Here is a 22,112-nt window from a genome sequence, read left to right on the forward strand (position 1 = left end):
TAATATGAATCTTATATTGACGTCGTAAAGGTAGATTTTTGAACTCTGTAGCTTTGCACTTTAAGGTCTAATGTTTCATCTGTAGAATCCTATCTTGCTACGAGTAAAATGTAGGTAGGTGACTTGATAAAAGACATTCTGTACATGTCTCTACTAAGGTACTGGATTTGTGTGAAGCGTCGGAAGGTATTGTGACTTTTAAGGCCTTGTAAATTCGGTCTAAAATTCTTTGTATATAGCCCTTGTAATCGTAAGCACGCACATAAAATTATTCGCTCAATGATGGCTTCTTCTCGTGATTTGCTAATTTGCCTTTAATCTTTTTCTATGTAATGTTTTTCTATCTATATAAATAGATTTTTATATACATCCCTAGCGTTAAGGTCCAGGAGCAAAGCTTCTGTTTATTAAAGTTTATTTACTGTAGTTATTTATGATATTTAATTGTTTAAGTTTCAATAAGTGATACTGTTCTATTATGTTTGTAATTACACAATGGTCTTACGGTCTTCTCTAGGTCTTTTAAAGAATAATAGCTAGACATCGTCTGTTGTAGCCAATAGTTAGTTATTATAAAATTTCGATGGCGAAGTTTGGAGTATGGTAGGACTCGAACATTGCTTTGTGACTCGCAAATCTATATTAAGTGCTTGTATGAGAATTGATAAAGGACCTGTTTTATTTCTGTACTAGTGGTAAATAAAAATTACATGGGCAACCGTATGAGAATAATACCTATAGGTATTCTGTATATGGTGCGATGTTAGTATAGTTAATTTTATTGCTGCTGGTTGGTAAATCAATAATAAGTAAACAGAGGCCCTCTAAAACAAATGAGCTGACTCGTGATGATTTCCTGTACTTTACCCAAATTGGCAGTGGCTATCAAAATTTATTTACAATCCAACAAAGAATTTATTTGCCTACAAATAAAATGGTGCCCTATATTATGTTCTCATATAAGCACAGTTGGAATATGTGGGTTGAGAAGATGTTGGTAGTCTTTGAATTCGCACACTTTAGTTATTAGTCCTTACCTTTGTTTAAGACTAGTTCGTTTAAATTATTCTCTATACGTATTTAAACTATAGTAAATTATTTATTAAAGAAATCTTACCATATTTACACGTTAATATATAATTTATTTAAATATCCTAGCGAGCTGTAACCAATAATACTTAATTGTATACATTTTTGAAATTATTAAGGAAAAACGTAATGAATATTATCTAGACATTGTTTGATAAATTTCACAATCGAGTAGTTAGGTACTTAATATAAAAAATAAATATATCTATTTAGTATAAATTATTTTATCCACAATTATCTTTCCTGTTGATATTTCACTACTTGAGATTGCCAAATTTAACCCTTCCAATTATATCCTATTCTTGTTAACTTTGTTACACCTATTTGCATAATTCTTATATTATCGTTATGGTACGAGGTGGCTAGGAGTGGGGCATGGGATGACGTCACGCACACACACATACATACAACCCGACTCCTTGTAACAGTTACTATTTTGCATTTTGTTATTACAGTCGTGTTGTTCGAATAAAATTTTTAAAAAATCTTTCGAGTATCGTTTCATTTTTAGATTGTAATGTATTGTTTGTGGTGGTGTTAGTATGTTAATATGTGTGAAATGAAACACTACACAGTCTATAGATAACTTTATTACTTAAATTACATTCCTTACAGGTTTAAATAATACTTGTATGTAGAGAAACCGTGTCATGTTCGATAGTGTTACGTCTGGTCGTTTTCTAAAGCTTCAGCAGGCGATATGGGCTTAGAGCCGAATGGATACAAGTCAATGCTTTGGACATGAGCCCTGACCGAGACCCCAGGAGGGACACCGAAGTAATCCCTTCCTAAATTCCTAATGATGGTAGTGCCGGGCTTATGGCGGTTTATATTGAAGCCTACTCCGAACTCGGGTGTGTTATGATCATGTTCCTCGTGTACTAGTTCGTCGCTTATGTCATTTGGTGTCTGGAAAGGTTTTAGTGGCACATACGGTTTCTTCGTCGGCCTATAAGGTTTGCTGGTCGGTCGGCCCGGGCGGCCCGGTCGGCCCGGTTTGCCTGCAATTGTTCAATAATTTCAAATTTCCTTGTTTAGTATACGATCGGTGCTGTATGTGCTGCGTGCCGTAAGGTGTTGGTGTAATAAAAACCAAATTGGTTGTGAATAATATTTATTGCGTTCAAGCAAATATAATAAATAATATTCGAGTGCATCATCAGGCGTCGCAAGCGGATTGAAACTCGTGATCTTGTGTCACCTGATTACGATCGACTTTTTGGATTTTGGTTTTATTATTTCAATAATGCAATTAAACTTAACTTCTAATTTAACTAGTAAGATTATTGGCAACCAAGAATCAAAATTTTCGACAGAATTTTCTAATTACAAGATAACCTACTAAATGAAAATTCCGTAAAAAGTTTTGATCAAAAAAGTCGATGCAACCACTCGAACCATGCGCCATCCTACTAACGCTGGCAAAAGGACCAACTATGAAAAAGTTGGTCCTTAGCGCCGCGGACGGAGGCGGCGAATTCGAGTGGGATTATTTATATTACAATGTATAAACAAGATCACTAACATCAATCATTGCCGGTGCTATTCATCACCTGGTCCTTTGGTCGGCTGCGGAGGTCCAAATGGTCCTGTAGGTGATGAGTCTTCGTCTACGAAAGTTCCATCATCAGCTCCTGCGTTTTGGCTGAAGTTCGGTGGTGGGTTATACTGGGGTTCGCTATTGTCGTCAGAACTAGGCTCGGGAGGAGCTGGTCCTGATGCTGGGGCTGTGTTGCTGTTTCTGTCTGACTCACTGACTGGGAATGGAGGTGGTTTTACGTGACCAGAGGCGGCTGTGCCGTCAGGACCTGAAAATATGATTTTATTAAACCGCTATCATTGTTACTTTAGAGTAGTTAAGACTTTAAGATAATGACGATGAAATTGGCAACTTTTTCTTCATCTACAACACTCTACGTAGCTATCATTTACTGTTGTGTTGTTACATAGATAGAAAGAAAGAAATAAAATATAATTTCTTTTAAAAGCACTTTACCTTTGAAAACATCATCCGAAGAAGCAGCAGGTGGACTTCCAGCGCCATACTTGGAGCCAGCGTTGATAAACTCAGGGTCGTAGGGACTGGGGATGGTGGGGAAGTAGGGAGGAATGTACGGGTCGTTGCTGTTCTTCACTATACGGTAGCCAATGCCGGGACCCGCTATGTAGTTTACAGTCCTGTTGAGATGATAGAAAAATAGCGTCAATTTTAAGACGAGAGAATTGGTTATTAGAAACAGTAACGGTATATTTGACGAATAAGCTTATTTGCTTAAAGATACGTACCTCTGAACACCCTTATCGTCTAAGAATGTGTAAGATCCTCTGACATTGCCCTGAGAATCACTGCTTTCCGTCCTCCTCTGGTCGGGACCCGCTGATATGAACCTGGTGAAATAATGATATGAACAGTAACACGCACATTTCGAAATTAAGCCCTTTTCTGGCTAATCGCTTTATCTATACTAATATTATAAAGCTGAAGAGTTTGTTTGATTGATTGTTTGTTTGTTTGAACGCGCTAATCTCCGGAACTACTGGTCCGATTTGAATAATTCTTTTTGTGTTGAATAGTGCATTTATCGAGGAAGGCTACAGGCTATAAAACATCAATCTATGACCAATAGGAGCCAAGCAGAGCGGGTGATACCGCGCGGAAGTAGCTAGTGTTAAATATTCTCGAAAGTATTTAATTTGTCCTACTATTCTAAACATAGGTAGCATTTCTACTAAACGTGACAACCAGAAATGATAAAAAACTAGACAAGTGTAGCAGCTGCTCTAATTTACCCTGCCATATTCTACCTATCGCTTTTCGTAAATTCATTAGAATAAAACATTGGATTAAATATAGTCTACCTAATTAAGAACAGTGTCAATCCCGAAACAAATCATTAAAAGTCAAAAGTTGCCACCCATGGACTAAGGACGACTTCAATACTATGTAAAGACCACATAAGATTGCTTTCTCTCTTCTATTGAGCTATCTGAGAAAAATGTAGTAGGTAAGTATACCTCTATATTACACTATAATAATAAAATAAAACATACCTATAAGATCCATCCCTTCCTCTTTGCACGGCAGTCCTTCCCCTGGCCTTAGTCTCTCCCCTGACAAGAGGGACTCTATGGAAAGGAGACCCGATAATACTAGGATTATCGGGGTGAGCTGATGATACGTGGAAACCAGTGTCTCTTCCTGCTATGTAGGAGACCTCGTGTCTTTCTCCCACATCGTCGACGAAGGAATAGTGACCTGGTAAGTAGAATTTGTTTAATTTTAAAATGGTAGAATGGGACAACCTTTTGTAATACTGTAATTTTGTTGACCATCGTATTAACCTTTGAATATTGTTTTGATTTCTGTTTAAAATAAGTAGCAGTTATTCGGTTAGTTCGTTAGTGATCCCAACTTTTGGAAATTATTCATTCTCGAAACTCTTGGTTGTATGATTTAAATAAGACTGCGCGGCGGTAGAATTTAGAATTTAGCCGAACTACTGAACTGCCTATAGTTCAGTAGTTCGGCTATATATTGACAGTCTGGTTCTCAATATATTATCTGGGAAAGCGACTTTGTCTAATGCTTGTCTTTTTTCAAAGCATACGTTATATGCATAGGTAACTCACACTCACTCAAAGTCTGACTCTTCAGACTTTAAAGTTAACAGTTCGGCTCATTTACTGACAATAACTTCCAGTTGGCAATTATGCAAATTGTATGCACTTAGGTACCAACTTTTTAAGACAAAAGCATCTGAACATTTTCAAGCTATGGTTTTTAATTAGGTATACTTTAAAACATCCTGTTCAAGGTATTTTCTAATGTTTTGTGTTTAAAAGCTAGACATGATAATAGACACATATATTTGCAAATTACTTCCGAAACTAAGGTCAAAAGAGATTTGTGTAGTTAACGGATTTTCTGTATTTTTAGACAATAGAAATTTTGTTTGATAGCTGCTGTCATACATAAATATCGTGTGAGAAATGAGATGAGACTGAAGACGAGTTAAATGAGTAGTTATGTAAGATTTAATTCTGTTGGCTTCTTGCCTCGTAATAATAATAACATGGACAGATTGCGAGTTTGTCATGGAGTATCAATACGTTTGATAGCTTCAACATCACAAAGTCATTAATAATGCATTGTTAAAGTCAAAATTATTTTCAAGTAGACCGGAAGGGCACTTAATAACGTCAAAGCAAATATAACTGTAATCGCACTACCACAAATTGTAATCACGATAAAGGAAAAGAATGATGAATAAATCAATGGTAGTATAATATTCTTTACAAACCTGTAACATCACCCCTGCTGTCAGCATTCTCATTCTTCGTGTAAGTCCTTGTGTCGATCTTGAACGAGTAGCTGGGGTCTTCGTTGGGGTCAAAGTAGGGGTCGTCCTTGTTTCCGATGTTCCCCCGGGGTCGTTGGTCTAGATCCATCTGTCTGTGTACGTTCGGACCTTTTGCGCGGAATCTGTACAGTAAAAGTGTTATGGCGGAGAAAACAATAATACCACGATTGATGTTTATGGTATAATTAGGTAAAATAATGATACAGAAGAACGATCCAAAAGGTTTAATAAATCTACTATAATGTTTCTGGCGGTATTGGTCCTGTGAGATATAAATTTTAAGCAAAATAATAAAAATGATTAAAGAGAAGCTAGAACCGTAAGATCTAATTCTGCTCCGTCACGACAAACGAACGGTTTTCTTACTTTCACTACATGCTTTTAAATTCAATAATATGTTACAAAAAAGTTGAATATGTCATGAAACTGAAGTCAATTCATAATTACAAAGCTCACTTAATACTAAAAAACGAATACCTACTTGAGAAGTTTCACTAGGAGTCTAACCAACAGATAGATCGATAACCAGCAGATATTTTTACCTTTTTGATTTTTTAAAGGGTCTTGAAATAACTGTATTAATTTTGACTTAATATACCTCTTCAGCTACACGCAATAAAGACTTGGCTTCATTACCCTGACTTTGTATACTAAGAGATACACCCAATAAAGACTTATCTTCAACACAATTAACTTACCCCCTAGGACCAGCAGTGTAAACAGTCTCCTTGACAGTGTCAGTGGCAGGGTCCTTGGCTCCGAATCTCCCTCCAACTACTCCATTAGTGTTGGCGTGTGCTAAATGGTAGCTAGCTCCTCGGTCCTTGTTGGCGTACCTACGATCAGATAAATCAGATATCATTCACATAGCGACCTCCAACTCTTTGTCTACAACGATTTGTGGCTAAAAAACTTAAACCAACTGACAATAGACTGTTTGGGTATCCTTGGATGCGTTTGATAATTTTTCGTTTTGTACCTATTTTGCTTCTTTTTGTTTTAGTCTGTTGTGATGATTTTTGTCTTTAAGAAGGTATGAGATGAAAGTTTGTAAACTATTCTGGTATTGGAGGTTTAATAGTTTTATCTATAGTATAAATGGAATTATATTTTTAAATGATCGTAAGAAAGTATGTGACTCCAATTTCGAAAATTTAAAACGCAGTTTAAAAATATTTTGTCGTGCCAATCATAAAACTTAACGTTTTATTAAGATGAAAAAAAAAAATTTTTACTTAGTCTACATTATAAATATGTCTTCATAAAAACATGGAATATAATTTTATTATTATTAGAAGTAAAAATTTAGGAAGGATTAAGAAGATTTTGGCACTTAAATCACCAATTGTTTTAAGTTGTACCTAAAACATTAAACAAAATCTAATATTGGAATAAAACACATCTATAAAAAAAATATAAATCAGTCCAAAAATAATTACCCAAAATCAAAAGATCCATCGGGATTCACGCTATTATAATCTCCGTCACTGGCGCGCGCCTTTCCCGGTATAACCTGAGTCCTGACTCCACACAAACACACTAACAACACACAGCTGTAGGTCCAATACATTTTCACTGATTATTATATTACTATTGCATCACACACTATATGTTGATTCGTTCAAATTCGGGGTAACTATGGAGGTAAAAAACGTGCTAGCACTTATATATGGCGGTAAAATTGAGCGTCCCGAGGAGGCTTACCGCGCGAAAACGACCGGACGTCATTGTTATTAATATTAGGCTTGTGGCGTAGTGAAGGCTATAAGTTGTAGCTTGGCGAAGCGACGTATACATAGCCTCCAGGTGCGGCTAACATTTCTATTATTTTTCTTCTGTGTAATATGATTTTCTCTTTGCATGGGACTACTTTTCAAACAGTTGAATAAAACCAAAAGACCAATACCAGAGTATGCTTTTCAATAAAACTGGTAAATTGCTTGTATGTACATTTTATTGATCATAATAAAATTTGGCACTGAGACTTCAAAAAATATGATTACTTTAATGATACAATGTCTATACAATGAAGTATTAACATACCAATTAAAGACCTTACTTCATAATATCTATAGGTTCAACTTAAAAAAGCCGAACACAAGCGCGGACAATAGGACCAGTGGCTATAATTTTCACAAACACAGCTTGCAGTGTACTAAATCCTAAACAAGATGCAACAACGAGAGGTACAGTAGCCATATCCTCTGCTGCTAACCAGGAACAAATCATTTACGACCATTATAATATCTGCTCAAATTGTAGTTATTAACTTAGAACTATAAAACTGAAGAGATCAGATAAAAACGTTATAATTATGTAGTGTGAGGTTTAATTGTATGATGTATCATGTATATTGTATGTTACATTGTATGTAATACCTTTTTATATTTCTTTAATTAATTTTAAGTCTTAAGTAAGTTGGCGATGGTCAATAAGAATTTGGATAAAAATGGTCCATTTCACAGCTTGTTTTTTAATCGGGAAAATAAAAGTCGTAGAGAATTTTATTTTCATCCTTTAAACGACATACTTATTGTTTAATCATTTGGGGCTTGTGGACTAAAAAAAATATTAACTATACTTAAAAAATTAGATAAAACATTTTAGATTTTCATCGTTCGTATGCAACTTCCATTTAAAGCTTTAATTAGAAACAAAATCTAGACTTTTTAAAAATGGTAACATGTGTAATGTACATAGATTGGTATCACAGAATGATATTTCAAAGTCATTTAAACTGTTAAACTTACGAACCAGACAATGCACTAATGGTCTGGTTATCAGTGTAATATAAATTCATAATAGACCATTAAATTCTTTAACTAACACAAGTACAACTGTATAACTGAAACAAAAAACTGATTTTTCAGACCAGATTGAGGTCAGTTTTAGATACTCAGAAATATAATAAATGTGTACTACTTTACATTAAGATATTAAAAAGATTTTAGAATATTAAAACATAATATTTTTTTTCATGAATCATATCGACGGAACTCTAAACTAAACTCTAATGGACGGATTTAGAAAAGAAAGTACCTCAGTAAACATTTTTAAAATTTGCTTCATCAAAACTCATAATTGTAATTATCAGGAAACTAAAGTTTAAAAATATTAGAATACTCTGTTCTTTATAAATCTTCTAACTTACAGAGACTACTTAAATACTAAACGTACAAACGCATGTGTATCCAGAATAACTGTTGGCATAACCTAAGTTCTCAAGCTTTAAATGTTCTTACAGACTGGCATTCATTCAGACAATAACTCCATCTATGCTAACAATGAACATTATTTACATTTTAGTTAATTAGTGACACTTGCAGACATTATACAGTTACCTATGTATGTATATGTGTGATCGTTTAAATCAGATACCGCAGTACTTGTAAGATTGGTATCCCATTCCCTGTGGAAATGTTTTTCGAATTGTGTAAGGCTTTTGAAACTGTTCAACCATTTTGAAATATGTGTTTCTTCTACCTAATTAAGTGTTTAAGGTCAAAGTTCTATTGTAAAATTAAGTAGAAGTTATATTATGTAAAATGTATGCATTTCCTTCTATTCTTCTTTCCCTATAACCGGCAATTTTAGCGCATACCTCAAGGACGCATACTGGGACCATCGCCAATGGTCTCTATTCATTATCGACTTAATTAATATTAGCGTCCGGCGTTTGTTTCACTTCCCTGTCCGACGAGCCTTGTGGATGTAGCACAATGCTGTAATAAATGTCTAATTCTGATGAGAGACCTTTGTTAGCTGTGGTTACAATGTAACACGAGATGTCGGATAAGATGCTGCGCTTCTTGGCGCTACTGCGTTTCAGGTTTTAACTAGTCAATGATTAAAGTAGATTTCAGTATATGAATTTGGAAATCATACTGTTTCGTTAATTTGAAAATCAGTATTTTGTAAAGTGAGTTTAAATTTTGATTCTATTATTAAATTAGTCTCAAATCTCATAATAAAAAGTCAGTTTCGTATTTCACCAAGAGTTCTCATAATTCTCGTGCTACAATGCGAACAGTCTCTCTGATGCTCGTTCCGGTGCGATCATCTCGGATTATAGTGTCGAATTGTACTCGCTGACTTGTGAAGCGAACATTTAACTTGACCTCACATGCTACACCTAATTGTTCCAACTACTTTTAATCTCCGTAGCTCAAGTTACACTGGTTTTTAGCATCGCATTTGCATGTGTCCTTCCACCCGTACTATTGTTTTGTGCGATATATAAGTTTGGTTTGCCCCGAAGATTTATAATGATAGGTAGCAGCACAATGGCGATTTGCTGGTCAGTTGCGATAATTAAGGTGGAAGCTTTGGCTTGTTAGTCCACAATAAAGGCACATTTTTAAAAACGAACCATTATTTAACCTCACTTTAGTATAACGACAAATTGTTCAATGCGTTTATCATCACATCATATAAAAGTATAAAGCTTATCAGGAAAGCTATTACAACCGCAAAATATTATAGGGTCTGAAGGAAAAATTTCACCTTTTTTCATTATTTTAATAAATAGTAGATATTTAAATTGTAACTACTTCAAATTTGTGATTTTATAAACAGATGTAAAACGTGAATAGATTTGCTCGGAAAACCCAACAATCAAAGACCATAGTTAGTTCTCACTTAACCGGATACAATCTAAAGTAGAGATAAACTAATTACTCGTGCGTTTAGTTCAATTGTTATAAGACAAATGATAAAATGTAAAACTCAAATACTGGACTGTGGATAATATAAACATATCGCTTTTTAACCAAAATGCCAAACTTTTAATATATATAGGTAATAATAATTCCAGATCCCAAGTCTCAAGCTTTTATCCGGAGCTGCGGACAACTCTAACGGGTTAACTGGGGTTCCGGTTCAAAGAGGAGTAAGAACGGGGTAATTTTGGTCAGTAAGAGTCTGACACTCTCGCGCCTTATCCAAGACGGAAGAAGCCAAAGGGTGATTTTTACACCACAAAAAAGTATTTACTCTTATTTACAGAACACTACACAAACCAAAAACACCCTGAACCTGACACCTCTTACTGACCAACCTCATATCGGAATTAGACCTCTCAATCAGTACTTACTAACGAGGCATTCAATTAAAACATTCTCCTTCATAAACTTAACAAAAACAATGTATGGTGTTCACACAATGGGCAGTAGTGAGTAGGAGTTGTGGAGTATATCGTTAATACACCATCATATTCGGAGCAGTTTGGCAACATCCTTGTGTGCTACCCTCCATTCAATGTTAAATCAGGTGCTGAACGCTCCGGTGCTCACCGTGGATCTGATATTGAAATTCTTTTAACCTTTTTGACCTGGTTTTTCTTGTCTTTGATTGTTTAGGAAAAGCTTTTTAAATGAAGATGCAATTTTACATTTTTGGGGGCCGAGGGTCCGAGAATGGACTAAACAGATAAATAGTCTGGAATCTGTAATTAGGATGATTATTGTGTTTAACACTTTTTTGGATGAAATTAGTCAGATACTATAATCTACTGATACTGTGTCGTGGTGGCCCAGGTTCGAAAACTACCAACGGCTAGTATCAATATGGCCGTTTCCGAGTTATATGTACTTTCTAAGATTGTTAAGACACCATGGTTTAGAGACGGTGAAGGAAAACAATATAAGGAAGCCTTTATAAGTTTGAAATCGTGGTGATTAATGCTCAAACCTTTTCTCTATGCGAGAAGAGGCATTTGCTTAACAAAAGTCTATCGGCATTTTATGACTGCAGTGAGTATCACCGACTACCTACGAGTACCTTAAACTATTTCCTGCAATTATACATTTGGACGCTTAGAAGGAAATAAGGAATATTTGGATCTTATTTTCTCAGCTACCGTATTTCCTGTATCTATTATAATATTATCTATTCTTTTAAATATAATACTACTGTATTCTAGCTATATGTAATTCTACTTTAATCTGAACTCCTAACTAAAATGCTTCATGGTTTTGCTGTGTCTTGAAAATTAGTTTAACTCTGGTTGCGATTATTTTAAGAACGATGTTTTAAGTTGTCTTTTGTTAGTGTTAGGCTTTTTGTCATCGTCTTCTATTAGTATTCTTCCACTACTGAACACATTCAATTTAGCATTAACCATTTTAAATTATATATACTGCCATAAACAATCAGACTCAGTAATAAGTACCCTCCTAACTTTAGCATTCGTTTTGACAGCTGCGGGTGGACGGTAATGTTGCGCGGGCGCCGGTGCGCGCCCACCGTGAAGATGGGAGATGCCCTTCGGTACTGGCCATTGTGCCCTACGACCTCCGTCCTCCTCAACTCAGCCGATATTCAATCATGTTGAGAAATTTTACAAGACCTTCGTTTTATTGAAAGTTGATTAAATTTGAAAATAGGTCAAAGATTGCCTTTTTTATTGTCCAGTTGTAAATTTTCTAAGCTAGGAATTATTTTGGTAATAGTGGCCTTTTGATTGTGTTTGATTTAGTCATCAATTTATTTATTTATAACAACATACAGTTACATGAACCAATACGTAATAGATATATTTCGGATTAAAGAAAAAGATAAGAGAAAATCGTACAAAATCTAGCGATGACAGTGATGTGAATACCGAATAACTAATCAGTGATCAATCGAAAGTTGGCAATCAATCAAAACATATCTATAACATGAATTAATGTTCATATCACCTATATATTAATTTTTTGTCGAAAGTGGTGCTATGTACAACGATATACGTGGTATTGAAGCTTACACTATGAAGTAATCAATAGAGATACCACCCATGCTCAAGACATGAAACAATTCATTACACGTGCATATAACTTTTTTGATTAACTATCTTGTGATCAGTATGTTTTGTTCTAATATTACTACTGTTTATTTCCTAGGACTTCCGTTGCATGATATGTTTTTATTTACATAACTTCCTTGAAAGATGGCGCTGATAGCGATTTACAGGATCCTGTTGAGTTTGCTGTAAAAAATTAAGTGTTTTCGTAATGAGTTCTCTGAAACATACATGTGACTCATTAACTGTTATTCTTTAAGATGTATGTTAGTTCCGGTAATTAATTAGTTAAAGAAAAAATCTGTTTGAATCTAAAGTCTTTTATAGAGTCTTTGGTATAAATAATTACAAAAATCCAATTTCTGATTCCATTCCAATTCCAATTTAATGAAAACATGGGGAGGGATGTCCCTAAATCATCCCTAATAAGATGGGTGACGTATATTCTACTGACGTGATGTGATTTGTAGTCTCTTGCTTAGTCTTAAAAATACATCTACAATATTTTCATTACACACACAAAATATAAGTACTAATTAAAAACCGAAAAGGTCGTACCAGGAACGTCAGCGACAAAAGCATTTACATTAAATATTTCCCCTCATCATTAAAAATAAAACGAATTCTTGTTTGAAGTGTTAGTTACTCAATCAGCATATATACATAATATACACGTTTCCTAGTAATAATGCATGGAACACGACGCTTGGGTAAAATTGATGATCACTATCAGTCATTGTGTCTGTCTGTATGTCCCACGTCCTCAACCGAATCTGCTTATACAAAATTCAATTGTACAAACTTGATAAGGTTCACCTTTTGCGTTTGTTAATTATCATAAATGTAGGTTTTTCCTATGTATAAAGTGTTGGCGCTGGTTGCGGGTTTAGGAGTTGCATTTTGTCTAGGTTTTGAGCAGTATCGACGTCATCAGTTTAATTAACATGTTGTTTGTTTGGAGACTACCTAATTGCCTTTCGTTTCGATTCTCGAATTCTATATTGACTTTCATTAGAGTACTGCAATGTTAGTAAAAAGGAGGAGGAACTAACCCAACCTTCCCTTAGAGTATATCTACGGCATTCACGCTCTTCATTGGGACATTAAAGCTGTGGCGGTCGCTATGCCGATTACATTTCTAAGAAAATGTTTTAATTTCTTAAATCTGTACAATCGATATGAAAACCTAAAACCACTTAGTCTAAAAATAACCAGACAGTATTGCACAATCTACGGTTTCAGGAGTCCAACATTCAAATGTCATTGTTTAAAACTGGCCATAAGGCTCAGCCGGCTAATTGCTCAGTCTTGCAGCTCTCTCACGGTCTCAGCATTACTAGCCTAACAATAATTTATATTTTTACACGCAATAGATATTTCTAAGCTGATAAAGTCAAATTTTATTGAATCAGGAAACAAAAACTCGTGGGATACAAATTATGGTTATTAGTGGCTTGTTTTGAAATATTATCTTAATTCTAATTAAAGGTGATATACTAGTTACGTAAAATATAATTCTTTGCCTTCAGTAACCGCTTACATCCTCATCACATTAACTGATTCGTATCTTCTGATGATCTTTTAAAACACCATCGTAACAATGAGATATTGTGAGGGAATATTTTAATTTTATTTTAATACGTGGAAGTTACCTTTATTTACAATTAAAGTTGCCTGTTTACTTTATGTTAACTATGTTCCATGATGCACATACACTTATATTGTCTTACTAGCTTCTAGCTTTGCCGAAAAAATTACCTGTCTCATTTTTATCCCAATTACGCAGGACAAGCTTAGGTGCTATTTCAGACGTGTCTATATAATTATAGCCAATTTCACTGAAATTTGTTTAAAAGTTTTATCTTTTTACATATCCTCAAATATGTACTTTTACCTCTAAAATAATGTAAGATGTAGTTTGCTTGTATTGCCTTATTTTACAATAGGGTTCGCAATCTAAAAGATTTTTTGTAAACATTAAACGTTAACTCAATATCAAAATTATGTACCTATATGCTAAATCATATTATGATTGTATCTAACTGATATTGGGTATTATAGAATCTGTTATCCAAAAAGTTTTGGTATGGCTTTCGTTACTAAGAACTAAATGAGTGATAATATCACTCATTGGATGCTATTTTTTTATTAAAAAATATATTTATTAATAAAAAAAATATATTTTAATAAAAAAATAGCATCCTTGTGCGATTCCCAGACTGCTAGTGCAAACTTCAGTGTAGGTTTTGGTTATATCTTTAAGGTAAGGTTATCATGACTGCTGATTCAAAAGTACTGTAGGTTTTCTCTAGTTTTTTAGATAGAACTTAGAACTTACAAACTTAAAACATCCGATCAAATTAATGTAATTATATAAATATTAAAGGCCAACATCAAGTCATGATGTACCAACCTACCAATATTTTTATCATATTATGAATTGAATAGTGTCACTCCATTGCAGTTTGCTATAAACATTTCAACAGGCGTTATTTAACAATGTCTCGTAGCCACGTGCCATTTTACAATTCCCGAATAAAATGTATAACGTTGACCAATACTAAAAAGTAAATGTGTTCTACCTTTGTTAAAAGTTTAGAAGAACAAAATGAAGATTGTATTTATTGCAATCTGAGTACCGGTTTTCTCATATAGTGAAGGTCCATATAGTCCTGCAGTGTACTGTCACAGGTAATTGTTGTTGACTCTCGTAAGACAACAATCTCACTTATGTGGAATTATTTTAGATTATGGCAAATTTGAAGCAGTGGTTCCCAACCAAAGACCACCGTCTTAGAAAACAAAAAATGGTCCGCGAAATGAAAAATACACAAGACTGCGCCTTTCTTCAACAAATTACAGCTCAAATTAAACTTATATTAGTGGAAACAAAAGAGAGGAACACTAACTAAATCCGAAAGTCACTATTTTTATAAATAATAAAATCTGAGTTTCATGAAAAATAGTAATAGTATTAGTGGTAAGGTTCTACCTCCAGTATAAAATATACCATAATCCAATAAAATACCTTAATACACATCAAGTAAAAAGTGATACTATGTGAAACATGGTTTATATTTTTTAAAATATTGAAATAAAACTCGCAACACATAGATATATACAGAACTTTATTATATAAAACTTAAAGCTATGTTAAATCTATCAGTTCGTTAAGGATCAGCTAATTTAAGACGTAAAGTAGATACACATTTGAGTTTCTTGAAATTATTTTTTAAAATTGTAAAGATAATTCTTGCAATAAAAATATAAAAATCATAACTACTCAATAGTAGTCACTGTGCTATATAGAAAGTGTTCTTTGAAAAATCTATGGAGCTACCTTACAGCTAAAATTATTGAGCATCACATTTTAGTTTAGTTAATAACTCTATGTACATAAACTTATTCTAATGGTTTGTCTCGGGTTGGTAACTTATGTAGGATTGTATTTATAATATATTATATTGAAGACATTTTTTTTCGCAAATATAGAAGGAACTAGACTATACATTCAAATAAAAAATAAAAAGATTTACATTAAATTTTACAAAAATCTGGACAGCTATAATGTTTAAATCGAAATCATTTAAAAATATAATAAACATGGCAGTGATAGACCAAGTCCAATAGACATGAACGAAAAAGAATACGAAAAAAAAACATTTAAAAATATTATTGCATCTGTTAATTAATTAGCTAAACCTACATCGACAGTTTAATTAGGACATTTAGTAGTTATTCGGTTAGAGGCCGGAGGTTCCACAGTATTCGCCGATACGGTCCGAGATACACTCGAATATGTCGAAGGAGACATCGCAGTTACGACCGTTGTCTGTAAAAACAAAAATAAACATGTAAAAATAAAAATAGATATGTAAAAATAAAAATAAACATGTAAAAATAAAAATAAACATGTAAAATAAACAAAAATATAAAAAAAGCAGTCATGTGGTTGTTATATAGAATACATTTTGTCATCGCCCCTTGACTTCCCGTGGCTAACGTAAGAGCTAACTAATGCACTATGTTTGACAGAGGTTATCATGGTAGACTAATCATGAAGTAAATCCAAAAAGGAGATCTCATAACTGGATTTCTCTTCAACAAAATGCGTGATACTTTAGGGGTAGCGCAGGAGGATATTACAAACAACCTCCTTCTCTATTTTCCATATCACATTATAGTATCTCCTCTTTGCATCACATTATAGCATCCCCTCTTTGCATTAGCTTTACGGACCGGATAGCAGTGCTCTATGATAAACCTGAACTTTACGAACTGCAATTTCTATGATATTATAAAAAAGATAAGAAGTAGAAGGCCCATAGATTATAACTAGTCCAAAATCATTACCCATAGGAACAGTCCTGGAGAATTTGTCGTGGTTCTTCATGAGGCACTCGCGTGAGGCTTCCAGGACCGCCATGAAGTAGCCGCGCTCGTTCACGCCGTCCGAGTACAGGCCCACCAGACCTTCCAGGGTCGGGAAACCGTAGCCGTCCACCTGGAAATATGGCAATAGAAAATTGTTTAATATTAGAATTTTATTCGTCACTAGCTTTTGCCCGCGACTTCGTTCGCGTGGAATAGTGACTTCCGGCAAATTTTTGGTTTTAACCACATAGTTCCCGATCTCGCGGAATCTCTTCAAAAATGAGATGTAGAAGATATTCCAGGGAACTCTTCCAAAATCAACATAATGAGCTCTGCGTTTGAATTTAATAGATGTATACTCACTTATGGCATTGAAAAAAATAGTTTAAAAACGGACTTAAACTAAAAAAAAATTATAATCTTTCCGAACTTAACATGAAAACTAACTTAAAACTAAAGAAAGCTACGAATTGCCAAGTGCGAGTCGGACTCGCCCATGAAGGGTTCCGTAGCAGCAAGTAGATGACATAATATAAAAGTTGTAAAATAACTTGGTTTTACATAGTGTTTGTATGAACGACAAAGTTATATTTGCGGTTTTTGAAAATGTTTTATTTCTTAAAAACTAATAATGATATCTTGTTCAAACCAATTTTCGTTGTTAGTTTCTATTGAAATCTACAGCATATATATTTTTTTAGTTTTCTCACTCTCTTATTTTAAAAGTTAGAGGGGGGGACACTCATTTTTCCACTTTGGAAGCGTCTAACTTTCCAACGATTGATTTTTACGAAAAGTGGTTTTAGGAACCTTAATGTCTTTTTTAAAGAACTATCCATAGACACCCATCACGGATATGTTAGCTGAAAAAAATTTTTTTTTAATCAGTTCCATGTATGGAGTGCCCCCTTTAATTTTTAAATTTATTCATTTTTATTCAAAATTCGAATAGCGGTTAACGATATACATCATCATACAAAGTTTCAACTATGTAGGCCCAACAGTTTCGGAAATAAATGGCTGTGACATACGGACGCACGGACAGACAGACAGACATGACGAATCTATAAGGGTTCCGTTTTTTGCCATTTGGCTACGGAACCCTAAAAAAAGAAATTATATTACAACCTATCCTCTATGCTATAATAACCAAGCTTAAACTAAATAATTTAAAAGAAACGACTTAAATCTAATCTATCTAATTAATTAATAAATTAGACTTACAATTTTATTAAAAAAACTAACTACAGTAACTACTAATAATCGATATCTAACTAAACCTACGTTAAATAATTTAACCAGAAAACCAGGAAAACCCAACAAATAAACTTATTAATTGACAAATACAACGAAACCAATTTATTTAGAATAGGTATACGAAACAGCAGGACCACTACAGACAAATAATCATACGACTGATAATACACTTCTTTTACGATAGTACCGAAGCGCTCGACCGATACCCAACCAAATGAATGTAACTATCCTATGTCCTTTCTAAGGTTCTAAACTATATCTGTACCAAATTTCAACCAAATCCGTCAAATAGTTGCGGAGATTAATGGTATAAGCATAGAATGTTCGACGTGATTCTTTAATTTGACATAACTTTTTTATTTATGAACCGATTGACATGAAACAAACACTAAATGTAAATTTAAGCATCCCACAATATATTCGTGAAAACCGCATCCAACTCGGATCAGCCGTTTCTGAGATTAGCGCGCACAGACGAACAGACAAACAGACAAACAGACAAACAGACAAAAAAAAAGTTAATTACATTTTTGGGTTCGACATCGACATAACAATAACCCCTGCTATTTTTTTTATTTTTATTTTCAATGTACAGACAGCACTTTTCTACGATTTTATTATATGTATAGATGTAGTTGCAAGAGTGACTATCTAACTGTCCGGTTATTATTAATAGAATCATAGCTTTTTTCTTTCCTCAATAGCAAGCTAATAGAACCATAGTTAAAAGTCTACAAAACTTACCTGTTAATAATTGGAATCATAGCTTTTTCTTTCCTCGATAGCAACCTAATAGAATCATAGCGAAAATTCTGGATAGTCTGTAGAAATAAATTAAAATTAAGTAATCGTTATTGGTTATTTTCAGTCTTATGAAATGTTATTAGTTACTACTTATGTACTATATTGGTATTCAAAGTTCATGAAGTAATATAATAAGGGTTGTGAATTGTAAGCATGCTGGGTGCAAGATTTATTGGCAACATTTTCCTTCTCATAAAGCCGAATTCAAAAAATCCCAGTTAAAGCCTAGTCCACTTAAGCAATAAAATTACAATTATTACTGGAAGGATAAAAATAACATTTATTGAAACCAATTCACGGCGAGTCGTTCGAAATTTTATTGTGTACGCCTAACTAGTGTAATTCTTGTAATAAAATATTTCATACAAAAGAAATTTATATGGAAAAAAAGTATGACAAGCAGATACTGATGGGCTCGAAGCCGACAATTAAATTCAATACCGACTTTTGAACATAACACAAATAAAATACAAACTACTACGTGTCCCGAAGGCTTTTATGGGCGTAATATTCTTGTTCAAAGGATTTCAAGTATAATAAATAAGCTACGAATTTTTCTTTTTCAAATTTACGACTTTACCCTCATGTTTTATAGTTAACAAATTGGAGCAATCAGTTCGTGACAGAAACTATAAAGCATTAAAACTCGATTTAAAAATTATTTTATTTTTTCTTTACGAGTAGGGTCGACCTCGTAGGTAATGGGAATAGCCGCCTAACTTAACATTAACCGCAGATTTTATATGTTTTTATTTATTTCCCTTCATAATGTTCTGTTTGACTTACTGGTGGTTTAATGTGTTCGGTATGAGCACTGGGTGCTTTATAATGTTCTGATTTTAATGACTTGGCTTGATGGTTACTAATTATTACGTATTCCACTAAATACTTTTTACATTGTTGGGTTAATTTTATGCTGCGTTGCAGATTTTATTTATTATGGGTTGGAGTTTTTCTTATAATAATATACGTAAGCGCATCTTTTTAAGGGTAATTTGTGATGTACGCAATAGTACATTATTTTAATTACTTTGTAACAGGAGCTTAGGCCGGTATTAATTGTTTACAATAATAACATGATCAAATATTCAACTTGATTATCGAACTCTATAAGTCACGATTTGCTCAATAACACCATATTTTCTATCACAGAACTAAAAGTGGAACATGTCAACTCTTCAATTGAAGTGTGCCTTAAACCTAGAATCCACGACGAACAATATGAGTTTTCTCTTGACGACAAGCTAAATAAAAACTATAATGGCGCAACAGAAAGTTCAATACATCGACATGTCTTGTTCTAGAAAAAGTGATGTCTCTATGTTAATCAGAGTTGCTGAGAATTAGGTGTGAAAATTGGGACTAGTCTTGGATAATTAATTATTCATTTTCTTATATATTTTATCACCGCGTGAATTCGTTATGTAATTATTGTGAGATGCTTGAGAACATCCTTTTTGTTATTGACTGATTTATTGTTTGAATAGATTCTTATTCATATTTCATTGTAGACATTGTATTTCACTGTACCGATAGAATAGAAAATAGATACTCGTAGATACTAAAACGAGCTTTATTAATTTTCCCTAGCTAACTTGGTTTATTATTTTTCCCTTTGGGAAAATGGTTACGGTTCTTAATACTAAATAGCTATGTACAATTCTTTTATTCTTTGAAAATGCTACTAATTTACATTTGACTTTTACGTACTATACGTAAATTACCAACAATTTTTGCACAACCCTACGAATGAATCAGTAGGCTGGTTGTAAACGAATTAGCAGTTAGATAAATAGAACAGTGTAATGCAATAGGACAGTGGGTTAATACTCACAGCTTTCACTTTCCGGTACACACACTGCAGCAGACACTGGAATTGAGAAAAATAAACCATTAGTTACACTGGTTAATAAAAGTAATAGGTTTTTTTGAGTAGACGGATGGGACACCTGGTCTATAACTATTCATACGTCGAAACATAACACAAGGATTGTTTCATGATAGGTTTCTGTGAGGCTGGCAGGAGAGCACGGTTCTCCTAGGTGGAAAAGTTAAAAATTATATCTAATAAATTAAAAGATTGCAGCATAAAATGTATAATTGCCAATAAGGTTTACACAAATGAAATAAGCGGGATTCGGACTCACGATTCCCGACTGTACATTAAATACACACATGTAAATTAAATCCCTATAAAATAAAAATGTATAATTAAAAATTTGCTTGTTATGCTCCGAGTTTATACCGACTACATGAACTCATAACTTATATAAATAAACAGTTTAAGTGGTTGAGTATCAAAAACTGCATCGTTTTGGTCATAAACAGGTTTTGGTTGAAAAGAGAAAATAAATACGCTCATTTAAATCCGTTCACTGAAGTTTATGTCCGTTCATTGCAAATCTTGGAAGGAAGGAAGTCGTTTTGTTGCATGTTGAATAAAATTTATTAAAGGATTGGTTTTTATAAACTGCATTTTTACTAGAAGCCATTTTTGATGCGTCGCGGTATTTTGTGGATGCCCAGTGTTTGCTGTATCGTTTGATGTAAGTTAATGGTCCTTTTAAAGGGAAATCTAAGGACCTCAAAATCCTCTCTTTTAAGGAAACAAAGTCAGCGGAATAACTGTCGATGAAGTGTGGCTAATAAATTCAAGAAAGGAGTGATCTTAGGAGTAGTATGCTCCAGAGCTGCGGATTACCTAGCGGGTTTACCGGGGCTCCGGCTCGAAAAGCAGGAGTACGAACGGGGTGGTTTTTAGTCAGTTAGAGTCTGACACTCTCTCTCGCCTCGCCCAAAGCGAGAGAAGACATTGGATGATTTTCCCCCATAAAAAAGAAGAGGTCTGTTAGAGTGCCTATAAGTCGTTTTTTTGAAGTGTGGGAGAGCCATACTTCGGCACGAATGGGCCGGCTCGACCGGAGTAATACCACGGCGTCACAGAAAACCGACGTGAAACAACGCTTGTGTTGTGTTTCGTTGTGTGAGTGAGGTTACCGGAGGCCCAATTCCCCCCTTCCCAATCCCCGATTCCCGAACAACAACACTTAAATTCCTAACCCCAAAAGCCGGCAACGCACTTGTAACGCCTCTGGTGTTTCAAGTGTACATGGGCGGCGGCGATTGCTTACCATCAGGTGATACGTCCGCTCGCATAAAAAAAGTCGATGTGATATTAGGAACTTACCCCAGCAATTCTCTTCTCATCGTGCGTGAAAGGCACCTCTCTCTTGTCACGCCGTCTCTGTGCAGGCATCGTGTGTTCTTCTTTGATCACGTCCAACGCCTCTGAAATAGCATAATAAGAGATTGGTTAGTTAAAATAAACTTAATGTACTACATGTGAACTGCTATGAACCTTTAGTATGAACTTAACAACTAAGTAGCATTTAAAGATCATCAGATTGAACTTTCATGTAGTTTTGCTTTGATAATATGGGTAAATT

General features: G+C 34.2%; 2 protein-coding genes across 2 annotated transcripts in view; both read right to left on the bottom strand.

The window, feature by feature from the left end:
* Positions 1-1,663: 1,663 nt before the first annotated feature.
* Positions 1,664-7,099, bottom strand: LOC118280910 (uncharacterized). The gene is made up of 8 exons (XM_035601302.2): positions 6,890-7,099; positions 6,149-6,286; positions 5,391-5,572; positions 4,141-4,345; positions 3,376-3,477; positions 3,086-3,267; positions 2,643-2,897; positions 1,664-2,090 (listed from the first exon to the last, which is right to left on the bottom strand). The coding sequence occupies exons 1-8, from the start codon at positions 7,018-7,020 to the stop codon at positions 1,753-1,755; spliced, it is 1,533 nt and encodes a 510-aa protein (XP_035457195.1). The 5' UTR covers positions 7,021-7,099; the 3' UTR covers positions 1,664-1,752.
* Positions 7,100-15,342: 8,243 nt separating this feature from the next.
* Positions 15,343-22,112, bottom strand: part of LOC118261908 (general odorant-binding protein 70) — a 28,961-nt gene continuing 22,191 nt past the window's right edge. Inside the window, exons 3-6 of the mRNA XM_035572942.2 lie at positions 21,854-21,954; positions 20,501-20,536; positions 16,585-16,735; positions 15,343-16,063 (exon numbers count right to left, since the gene is read on the bottom strand). Of these exons, the coding sequence (XP_035428835.1) occupies positions 15,975-16,063; positions 16,585-16,735; positions 20,501-20,536; positions 21,854-21,954 (377 nt within the window). The 3' untranslated portion in view covers positions 15,343-15,974. The remainder of the gene's footprint in view (positions 16,064-16,584; positions 16,736-20,500; positions 20,537-21,853; positions 21,955-22,112) is intronic.

Source organism: Spodoptera frugiperda, chromosome 20, assembly GCF_023101765.2.
Source record: "Spodoptera frugiperda isolate SF20-4 chromosome 20, AGI-APGP_CSIRO_Sfru_2.0, whole genome shotgun sequence".
NCBI classification, from domain to species: domain Eukaryota; kingdom Metazoa; phylum Arthropoda; class Insecta; order Lepidoptera; family Noctuidae; genus Spodoptera; species Spodoptera frugiperda.